Source organism: Ascaphus truei, chromosome 3, assembly GCF_040206685.1.
Source record: "Ascaphus truei isolate aAscTru1 chromosome 3, aAscTru1.hap1, whole genome shotgun sequence".
Lineage (NCBI taxonomy): Eukaryota > Metazoa > Chordata > Amphibia > Anura > Ascaphidae > Ascaphus > Ascaphus truei.
In genome coordinates this window covers 378382706-378394158 of record NC_134485.1, presented here as the reverse complement: position 1 = coordinate 378394158, position 11453 = coordinate 378382706, and the positions used below count along the sequence as shown (strand labels likewise).

Here is an 11453-nt window from a genome sequence, read left to right as displayed (position 1 = left end):
CCAATTTGCTTTATTTTATACATCAACCTCTTGTGTGGAACTGTATCAAAAGCCTTTGCAAAATCTAAGTAGACCACATCAACTGCATTACCCTGGTCTAAATTCCTACTTACCTCCTCAAAGAAATAAATAAGGTTAGTTTGGCAGGATTTATCCTTCATAAATCCATGCTGACTATTACTAATCATTTTGTTTCCCATTAGGTATTCCTGAATATTATCCTGTATTAAAACTTCAAGTAGTTTCCCCATTATTGATGTCAGGCTTACAGGTCTGTAATTCCCCGGTTGTGATCTAGCTATCTTTTTAAATATAGGCACCACATCTGTTTTACAACAATCTTGTGGTACTGAGCCTGTTGAAATGGAGTCCTTGAATATTAAATATAATGGTTTTCCTATTACTGACTTAACTCCTTGAGAACTCTTGGACGTATGCCATCGGGGCCAGGTGTCTTATTTACTCTAATTTTTTCAAGCTGTCTATGAAATTCTTCCTCAGTTAACAAATTGTTCATTAATACTGTGTCCTTTTCCAGTAGCTGAATTGCAGCCAGCTGGTGCTCACGTACAGGTACCTGGCAGTGCATGGACTAATAAAATGTATGTTCTAATTAAAAAGTACTTGATTAGAAATGAAAACAAATTAGCTGGTATGAAAACCTCCAATATGCCACAAGCCGTTCCCACACAAAAGTTGTTAAAAGAAAATTGGCCAACTTGTGAGGAAGAGATACACAGGTATTGTGCAGGAGTCACCCACAGACTCGCTGCAGGGCACAGATATGTTTTTGATACGTGACAAATCTGGCCAGGGAGTGTGACTAAGGGTAAAAAGGAAGAGCGTAATGAAACAAAGCAAGAGGTACTATGCGAACTGACATAGCTCTACAGGCAGATGTATTGAACATAATCCGTGTATTTATGAATAACCTCTGATAATAAGCATATTCAGTGAGAGATTAGCACCAGTTCTGTTTGCAGCATTTTTCAGATCTCTATAAATGTCGCTTCTACTTACTGTATTTATACAACAAATGCATACTTTCACACAAGAATAATTACTCTCCACAAGCGGAATAATCATTGGCATAAAAGAGTACAATTGATGTCCTCTCGAAATTTATTGAGTGCCAGCAAGGACTGCAGTACATTGCATCACAGTTTGTTGCAATTCCCCCTGGCAGTAAAGGTGTGAACCAGTGCGTGACAACAGCCATGGTTTAGATAAAGGTGCCACACTGTGAATCATCCGGAAGCAAAAACGCAATCAATTATTTTTCATATCCTTTTTAAGCTTGGCCAGGTGACTCAGGCACGTATTTCTCCATTCTCTCTTAGCGTCGAGCTGATCAGGTGTGGCAGGCAGATCTCCCCACAATGCCTGGAATAAGAAGAGAGAAGAGCTGTGTCACATCATTAATGTAAATGTTGTTGGCATCTTTGCACAGTATTGCCTTGCATTGTGGTCCATGATATTGTCCACGGTGATAACCTCCACATATCACAACATTCCTTGGTAATGTTTGCACTGTGTATCACAAAATATCCCAATATCATGTCACGACAGCAAATGACACAGACTTAGGTGATAACGGTACTGCTTCGTAACATGGAGTAGCAATAAACCGCGAACAAAACGTCTTATCTACAATTTTTCATTTTCATTTCATAAGTACACGTATATGTAATAGCTTTAGAAATATAAGCCCAGAAGTCCAATCTCCATATGCCACAGTGACAAACACAGCATTACACACAGTCCAAAATGCTACATTTTCAGATTGACACTTTATGTTTTACGTTAATGCCACTCACAAAACGATGTACCCGCGGAACCCTGAATGCCTCAGTAGATAGTAATTGTGCACATTGGCTTTTTTAATGGTACGCCGTTATTACTGAGAGCCGCTCCACAAATGGAAAATTGCTGGGGCATCTCCTGCACAGCGCAGGCGCCTCTGCGGCAGTGCTTGACAGCCTAGAAGAAAGGTGGCTGCGCTGCTTTGTTGGGCGGTGACCTACCTCTAAATTGAACGTAGGGGACGGCTTTCACTATGTTGAACCTTTAGCATACATTGCTAAGTAAAGTTGTAGTATGTCAGAGTAGTAATAAAGGGGAAACACTCAGCCGTACAGTATGTACCAGAAAGCTGAACTCCATCTCCCGGTGCCTCAGGCACTAATATTGGTTTGTAGGTTCTGCAGGGCAGGGACTTGAAAAAATGCCTGAAAAGTTCTGTGTACAGCACCATACAAGAAACATTTCTAGTATAATGGTTACCTGGTACCTGACGGTATGGTAAAGCAATAAAGGACACATTTAGATAGTCCAGCAAAAAATAAAGGTCAAGATACCAAAATTTGTCCAAACGATAAAACAACTGAACGATTTAACAATAATGTTTGTGATAAGGACAAGGGTGATTTGTAAGGAAAAAATGGTGACAGCAAATGAAATCATCAAGTACATTTTAACCCAACTTCAACTCCATGTGTCTTTTTTCACACAAGTGTGTAACAAGCACACAATAAACTTGCAGTCCAAAGAAGTGAAACCGACCTTAAATAGTTTTAGATGTATAAATGCAGATATTGTATGTATATTTATCAATTGCATGCACTTAATGTAGGCTTCGTATAGTAATCATCTGGTATTTTGATATTATAAGTGTAATAGCTATTGTCTGCTTGATCACCATCTCACAATAAGGTCAGTTTGTTGTGGTTTACACTATGTGTTTATTGTTGTGTGTGTGTGTGTGTGTGTGTGTGTGTATGGATATGTATATATATATATATATATACAGTGGTCGACAAATCACCAAAAAATCTACTCGCCGAACAAAAAAATCTACTCGCCACCTAGTACCACACGTGTACTGCTTGGGCCAATATTAGCTCGCCACGATGTTAAATCCACTCGCCCGGGGCGTACAAATGTATAGGTTTGTCGAACACCGTATATATATATATATATGTAGTCATGGTGAGGTGCCCTATGTATGGATGGGAGTGGCTACATGTTCTGAGTCCATTGCTAGTGACCTCAGAGATGTGCCTGCCTCCTGAGGTATATAAGGCCCTACACTGCCTAAAGTTAGTGCGTGCATGTACGGGAGTAGAAGTGGAAGGTTGAAGTTACAAGTTTAAGGTACCCCCTAGTGTCGTAACTAGGGGTACCCACAAATCTTTAAAGTGAGCTAAGGCCAACGGTTCCAGGGATCTGGAACAGGGGTGATCTTCCTACGGGGAGAGGGAATCCCACTCCATTGGGAGGCCGTACCTTTTGAAGGGAATCACGGAGAATGTGTGGCTGAGAAGTTTCACTGCACCGGGCAGCTTGCCCACCTCTGGTACAATAAAGATGACTTGTAAAAAGGAAACCCCCTGGTGGGAGTTTGCAATTACTCACCACCAAGAAGGAGTTCCTCATCAGGACCATCTACCTGCATCTGCATAGATCCTGATGAGGTGGAGGCGCTGCACGTAATGTGAGTAAGACTCAACACCCACTACCTCAGATACTGTCTTGCTTGACATCCCCCAATACCATCAAGCGGGAGACTCAGGAGTCCTGTTGCCTACAGGTGCACCACCATACACAGACATGTAACGGGGCTGGATAGACCACAGGGGCCAATGTGAGATTGGGTGGGTCAGACCAGACACGAACACCCGTTACATATATATATATATCTAGATATATATATATAGATAATTTTTATTTGCTATATGCAATACGGTGGAGGTTTCTTGTTGCCTTTTTCACCCACCATAACTTAAAACGTGATTGTGTGTGTGTGTGTGTGTGTGTGTGTGTGTGTGTGTGTGTGTGTGTGTGTGTGTGTGTGTGTGTGTGTGTGTGTGTGTGTGTGTGTGTGTGTGTGTAATACAAAAGATAATGTGAAAAAGAAAAAATGTGCACAAGCGCTAAAGACTAAAACACCAGTGTGACAATTGCAAAATATATATATATAAAGGCTGCCTAGTAATACTGTCAGTACTGACAGAGAAAGTGAAAGTGAAAACAAAGAAAAACCTGGCGCCAAAAGTTCATTGGATAATCCTGTACTCCTCAGGGGATCAGCACACTTGCTTGACAGGCCAAGCAGCAAGGCAAATACAGGCAATGCAACAAAGAGTCTTCCGGCTGCTGCTGATGTCTTTGCAGAGATGTGATTCCTGCTGCACCGTGACTCTCGTGCTGACTCTCCCTCCAGGGGTTAACAGGAACAGTGGCAGTGTTGGAGGCCTGCTTGTGGGGCTCACAGCTCTCCTCCACGTGAGGCTGCTCTCCTCACTTCCTCCTCCGGTTACACAGGCTGTCTCAGCGTGCCTGCACGCGAGTGTGCACGTGCCCTTAAAGGGACAGTACAAACGTCCTGTATGCCAAGAACTAACGGCTGCAATGGGGCTCAAATGTGACCAAGTGTCCCAAAAAGTCCAATACCAAGCTCAAAGTGACTGTGTCACCTGCCCTACGCGTTTCGTGGATGTTACTCCACTTCCTGTGTGTGTGTGTGTGTGTGTGTGTGTGTGTGTGTGTGTGTGTGTGTGTGTGTGTGTGTGTGTGTGTAATACAAAAGATAATACACTTTGATGAATCATTATATTGGGAGAAGAGAAAGGTAGGAAAATCTATAAGCCAAAAATCTCAGAGCTGACAACTAATTTAAAGATTCTGAGACAGGTATTGACTGGCTTTCTATGTATATGATGTAACCATATGCTTCTCTATCACACTGTCTTATTTCACTGTACATACTGTAGTGCCGACGAGTATTCTAAAACAAATCTGGGGCAATCGCCAACAAGACCCAGGTACATGCTCGGTACATGCTGCAACATTTCAGTGACATTTCTGCAGACAGATTAATGGCCCATCGGATTAACAGCGGGGACTGCTGTGTTAATCCAATGGGCAACTAGTCTCTGCAGAAATGTCACTGAAATGTTGCAGCATGTACCCAGCATGTACCTGGGTCTTGATGGTGATAGCCCCAGATTTTCCAAGGCAAGTTTAAGGCAAGTTTTAGAATACTCGTCGGCGCACCTGTATCAATTTACAATAAAGAATTATGAAAATGTTTTAAAATGCTGAATATCACGAAATATCCAATCTTTGTTGCTCTTATTAAATGCTGTTTAGGAGCTCATGCAATACACTGAGGGAAGAATACAGCAACATTCAAACATTGCTGTGATCAGGGCTGAGTTATTAAGCAGCTTTCCCAAAATCACAATAGTGGCCATCTTTAAATAGGCCTCCGACAAAACATCTTTACTTTAAATTTCCTCCAAAGCTGAAAGCTTCAGAATAATTTCACAAGGAAATTCAGAAATAAACCTTCTAATTAGGGATTATATTATAAAAATCATAGTTTGATAACCAACTACAAAGTATTTTTCCAGCTATTAGACGTGGTGTGGAAAATACTTTGTAGTTGGTTATCAAACTATGATTTTCATAAAATAATCCCTTATTAGAAGATTTATTTCTGAATGTCTTCGTGAAATTATTTCTGAATTTCAATAATCCTAAAATCACTGAACACTATGTGCTCATTCTTCTGACTCCACCTCTGCCCTCTCTGGGCCACGAAAGTCCCTTCTAAACTCTTAGTCCACAAGCTCTCTGCTGTGACTAATGTGAAGGTTGGCAGCCATGTGGTGCTGTAGTAGGAGCCAGGTTGGCAGTGTAGCTATTAGTTAGGGTCGCCAGGTGGCTTCTCCAAAAATACTGGGCACAATGGTGAAAGGTGCGATGTGCTTGAGACTACACTTCTCACCTCTCTGTGCTCCATGCTGTTTCCTCCTCTCTTTGGCCTGACCCCCAGACTCCTGACACTTTCTCCTGATTGGCTGCATTACCAGCAGCAGCCAATCAGGATGTCGAGAGAGGTAATACTGGACACATACAGGTCCAGCATTACCTCTAATTTTTTAATGGACAGAGTGTCCAAATACAGGACAGTCTGGTTCAATACTGGAGACCTGGCAAGCCTACAATTAGTAGATGTGTTGTGTATCAATTCCACTCTGGAAGGCAAAATGACAGCCCTGACCCAGCATCTGCAGCTACCTGCATTAATTTCATGATAAAATAATTAAGTTAATGTGGTGGAAAAACTATTTAGAAACCTGCCATAAAAGATTAGCAGGTAGGCAAACGATAAAGCGAATAATACACAAACACAATAACCATTTTTTTTCATTACCTGTTATGATCATAATTTCCAAAATACTTTTTCTCTGTTTGGTATCGTTTATTAGCATTACCTCTCATTACCTAGACTTCTTTAAGCAAGAAAAATAACAATGATCGCTATTGTTAATAATAATCTGACACTATAAGATCATATTTCCGCCAAACCTTATCAATACTGTTTCTACCGATTTAGACATTCATATTATGTGTTAAACATACTATACATTAAAGAAACAGAGAGTGCTGTTATCAGAGGTTTCTGTTTTTTAATTGAACACCCCTTAAAGCCGTGATTTAATGCCATGATTGCACCTCCTTTGCAATGTTCTAGCAGATTTATTTAAATAGAGTTGCACCAGCACCCACATTAGTTATATTGTTGTATTCTTTGACCTAATTGGATAAGAATAGTTTTTTTTTCTTGCTACGCCTTAGCTCCTTGAGGAGTCTGAAACAGAATTTGTGATCAATATAGTATTTATATACTGTAACTGAATAACATGATTCTATTCTGAAAAAACCCCACAATTCCTACCTGATCAATTTTCTCTGCAACGTCTCCTGAAAATTCAGGCACTGGGCCGAAAGTTGTGAGGACGCGATGTATGCCTTCTCCATACCTTTCACAGTAGCTTTTGAAACCTGTAGAATATTGGCACAAACCATTACACATGCTTCATAGACTTGCCTGCAAGGTTAAATAAACATGCCCATGTATGGACAGTCACATACTGTATGCAAAGTTTTCAAATCAAATAGATAAAGGAAAAGTGCCGTTTCAATGTCTTTGCTGCACCAGAGTCTGCAATGTGTAGCAAGAAGCTAAGGCACAGAATAGGTTATATTACATTTTGGCGGCTCTGTTTAAGCCCCCTCTCCCCACAAAATTAAATATTAATTTACATAGTTTCATAGTAGATGAGGTTGAAAAAAACATGTCCGTCAAGTTCAACCTATATTAAATTTAGAAGACAGATACTTATCCTATATTTGTATTTACAGTATATTGATCCAGGGGAAGGCAAACAAAAAGAACTAGTAAAACATCATCCAATGATGTCTCATAAGGAGAAAAATAAATTCCTTTCTGGCACCAATAATGGCAATCCCATTTCTCCCTGGATCATCATCCTTCCCATGTTTACTTATTTGGTATATTCCTGTATACCTTTCCTTTCTAAAAAGATGTCCAACATTTTTTTTTTAAGATATCCAAGGTATCTGCCATCACAGTCTCCATGGGTAATTCATTCCACATTGTAACTGCCCTTACTGTAAAGAACCCCTTCCTTTGTTGCTGGTGAAAGCTCCTTTCCTCCCACCATAAAATATGATCCAGTCTGGGTTGCACTGCCCTTGGATGAATAGTTCATTTGAAAGCTCCTTGTATTGTCCCCGAATTTATTTGTATATAGTTATCATATCCCCTCTTAGATCCCTCTTTTCTAAAGTAAAAACATCTAATTTAGCTAGCCTCCCCTTATAAATCAGATTTTCAAACCCCTTTATTCATTTGGTGGCTTGTCTGTACTTTTTCTAGTTCCATTTTTTATGGAGTGGTGCCTAAAACTGTACTCCATGTTCAAGGTGTGATATTTCTAATTATTTATACAGTGGCATAATTATGCTTTCTTCCCTTCCATCCATACCCTGTTTAATGCAAGATAAGATCTTATTTGCTGCTGCAACTACTGGCTGATATTGAGTTATTGCTTAACTATTGCCAAGCCTGCTGCTGTCTACAACGACTCCTAAAACCTTCTCCATTAAGAATTAACCTTGTTTTGCTTCATTTCATTTTTTAAATTGCTCTTCTTGTTTTTCAAACGTATAACCTAACATTTATCTGTATTAAACTTCATCTGCCATTTACATATCTAAGTTTCCAGTCTCTCCAAGTCCTTCTGGAGAGAAATTACATCCTGTTCTGATTTTACTACCTTACACAATTTAGTGTAATTAGCAAAGATGAGACTTTGCTCTCTATGCCACCCTCAAGGTCATTAATAAACAAGTTAAAAAGCAGTGGTCCCAGTACCGAACATTGCGGTACTGCACTTACAACTTTAGCCCAACCTAAAAAGGTTCAATTTATGAAAACGCTGTCCTTCATCCAGTTTTCAGGCCAGGTGCAAATATTTTTAACGAGACCAATTTGCTTTATTTTGTACACTAACCTCTTGTGTGGCACTGTATCAAAAGCCTTTGCAAAATCTAAGTAGACAACATCAACTGCATTAACCTGGTCTAAATTTCTCATTTTAATTTATTAATAATGAACATGAGAGAAAACACAAGTTAAAACCTAAGAGACGCTAAATGAATTATTATTTCCCATCATAGCTGCATGGAGTACTTTATATTTCTAAGAGTTCCTAGTGTTAGCACCAGAAACAGTATTTTGAAGTACTTAGTAACAGCAAGCTATGTGCTCAATGCATCATATGTTCACATACATAGTTTATACAATAATGTATGATATATAAGTGCACTAGTCAGATAATATACTGGGTGTACACACACTCCTAAGTAGCACTGAATCCCAGGGGCTGCTAGGTGAATATTCTCCCCTTGAGGCAGGTTATGTACAATAGTAGCCACACAAAGGGAAAAGTATAGTGACAGATCTCACATCCAAATCCACATCATTCACCCTAGCATGGAATAATGCCAAAATGCAATCAGGGGAATATCAACTATGTGAATAGGAGTATACACCTTACGTGACTGGAGAGTGGGCAATCCGCAGGTAATCATGCTGCCCCTTCCATAATACAAACACACGGTCCGTGTTGCCAGAGCTCTTCCACTTGTGGTTGCAATTGCCAAAGTGCTAGAGTACTAACTAACATTAGTGGCTGCTTCCTGGGGCCCAGAACTTTGTTTAGCTTGCTTAGTGCCTAAAAGCATTAAGGTAGGAATATGTTAGCGAAGACTGTAGCCTACAGCTGTGGTCGCGTCTATGACGTCACAATAACTGCGTCATTGAAACCCGACGCGCGTTTCGTTCCCATGGGAACTTCTTCGGGGGTGGGCGTTACCAGCGTAGCTGCTGTCTTTTTGTATCTTCCCTTGTTGTCATTGACAACTGTCACGGGAGACCAGGTATTTACACCTTTTTACCGAGATCATTCACTGAGCAAAACAAGATAGTAAAACAAATTGTCATTTATTCCATTGAAACAGATGTTCACACAGTGGATTACAAAATACAGAAGAAAACACACTTACTGGGGGTATGGGCTACAAAACTAGACTTACCTAGGTAAAGTAGAACAGAAAACAAAGTCTTTAGGTTGACCGGGACTTGTCCCGAAATGTCCTGGAACTCAAATCGGCATGAAGATTCACATACCACCACTATCTTTCATCCGGAGATGCCGAAATCACTTGACCGGCAGATAGTACCAAACGTCCTGGAATTATTTTCGGCTTGCAATCCCAGCTGCGACCGCAACGTTCTATTCTCAGAACTTGGCCCCGAAAAGTGGGACTTAGAAAATATTTTGACTTGAAATTTCTGAAGCCGGCTCGCTGCTATTTCTCCAAGAGAATCTTTGGGTCGTTTCAAATTTACTGCTGCTGTTCTCGCACTTAGAATCTCTTGTCCGTATTGGCTGAGGGTTTCTTATAGTATTTTAGAGTTCATTCATGAAATACGCCAGCAAATCCGAGCGTGGGAAGAATCCTACCAGCCTATCAGAGCGCTGCCAGTCTATCTAAGCCGGGCAAGTGTGGATTCGGATTCTGACAAGGGCATGCACCAACCTGGCATTTCTGTCACTTGTCAGGCAGAAGCCACCGCTGAGTTAGACTCCTCACAGTCTGGGCTGGGGCAAATGTGGTCCAATGAGTTCCATTCATCCCTGGACGTGAGTACTTGAGCCTAATTCCGGTACCCAAATGGCTTTCACACCTTGGCAACCTCTGAGGCTTTCATGTCCGGGACCCGCGCAGACTTGATGGCACCAAGCTTGGCAGCCACATGGTCTCTCGGAATCGTGGATCTGAAAGTCCCCAGCTCATATACCGTGAACATGCATTATACACTTTAAACATACCTAGTTAATAAAATATGCTTTACACTGTTTTCATTTCTAAGTCGTTTGGTTATGAGGGATAGAATGAGAATCTGTACTTTAATTCCCACACACCATATCCCTCACACACTGCAAACCTGACTTAGACTTTTAAAATCCTCACAGCCTCATGTATAGCTGGAGAACCCCCAGAATCCTTATACCAGGTTCTGGGTGATCACAGGATTAACTGGGCATCCCCCCTTATCCATCCCCTGGGACCCCTTTACCATTCTGGGGATACCTTGCACTCCTATGCCCCATTTACCTTTCTGGTCTGTGCTGAAGCAGGGAGTCCTAGTGGTGAGTCGCGCAAGCTTTTTCAAGGTAGGATTTTGACCGGAACATTGTGTCTATATGTATCCGGGATTCCGACCTGATTCCCGGGTACATTTTTGGGGTATCCAGCAACTCTGGACCCCGACTACGTAGGCACAATCTGAGCAGACTTTCTCTGCAAAACCCACCCTGAAACTCATAGCCTAGCAATCTCTGCTTGCTGGCACACCAGGATAGGTAAAACACAGAACATTACTTATTATCGCATCATTTTCCACAATGCATATACAAACACTGGGCTCAAGAGCTGACACTCCCGAATCCCAATACATGGATCAGGGGTAACCAAGTGGGCGTAAACTTTATTGTAAGCCTGGTTACCCCCTCACCGTCACAACAACCTATTCATCAATCAGCACACTCCGTGGGTGATCGTGACAAATGGGGTAAAAACAGAGATACTGCTGCTTAAGCCTAATTAAAACAAAACAATGTGAAAATGAGACTCAATACACTACCAACTTGAGGATGGTCAATGATTGTATAATTACAGGAAAACTGTAACTGACGAGCTTGCCACTGATACAAAACATGCAGTTGTGATGGGAGACAGCTAAAAGCATAGATTCATAATTCACTGTATAATTTGGTCAGTGTATCTATCCTAGGTCCAAACGGATAATGTCAAAAAAAGAGGATATTAACTTATTACATTCAGGGTCAGCTATGATTCAAATGCACATCATTGTTATTATATTTTATACATAGATGTTCAAGTCTCTCTGAATACATCAGGTCTAAGTACTAGAAATGCTATATATATATATATATATATATATATATATATATATATATGCAAATACAACTGTATGCTCATCTGCATGT

The 11453-nt window shown here is 40.7% G+C and overlaps 1 protein-coding gene across 3 annotated transcripts in view; it reads right to left on the bottom strand.

Moving 5' to 3' along the window:
* Nucleotides 1-1079: 1079 nt before the first annotated feature.
* CRYL1 (crystallin lambda 1) overlaps nucleotides 1080-11453 on the bottom strand; it is a 249736-nt gene continuing 239362 nt past the window's right edge. For all 3 annotated transcript variants that reach the window (XM_075592293.1, XM_075592295.1, XM_075592294.1), the window contains exons 7-8: nucleotides 6746-6852; nucleotides 1080-1383 (exon numbers count right to left, since the gene is read on the bottom strand). In XM_075592293.1, the coding sequence (XP_075448408.1) occupies nucleotides 1270-1383; nucleotides 6746-6852 (221 nt within the window). In that variant the 3' untranslated portion in view covers nucleotides 1080-1269. The remainder of the gene's footprint in view (nucleotides 1384-6745; nucleotides 6853-11453) is intronic.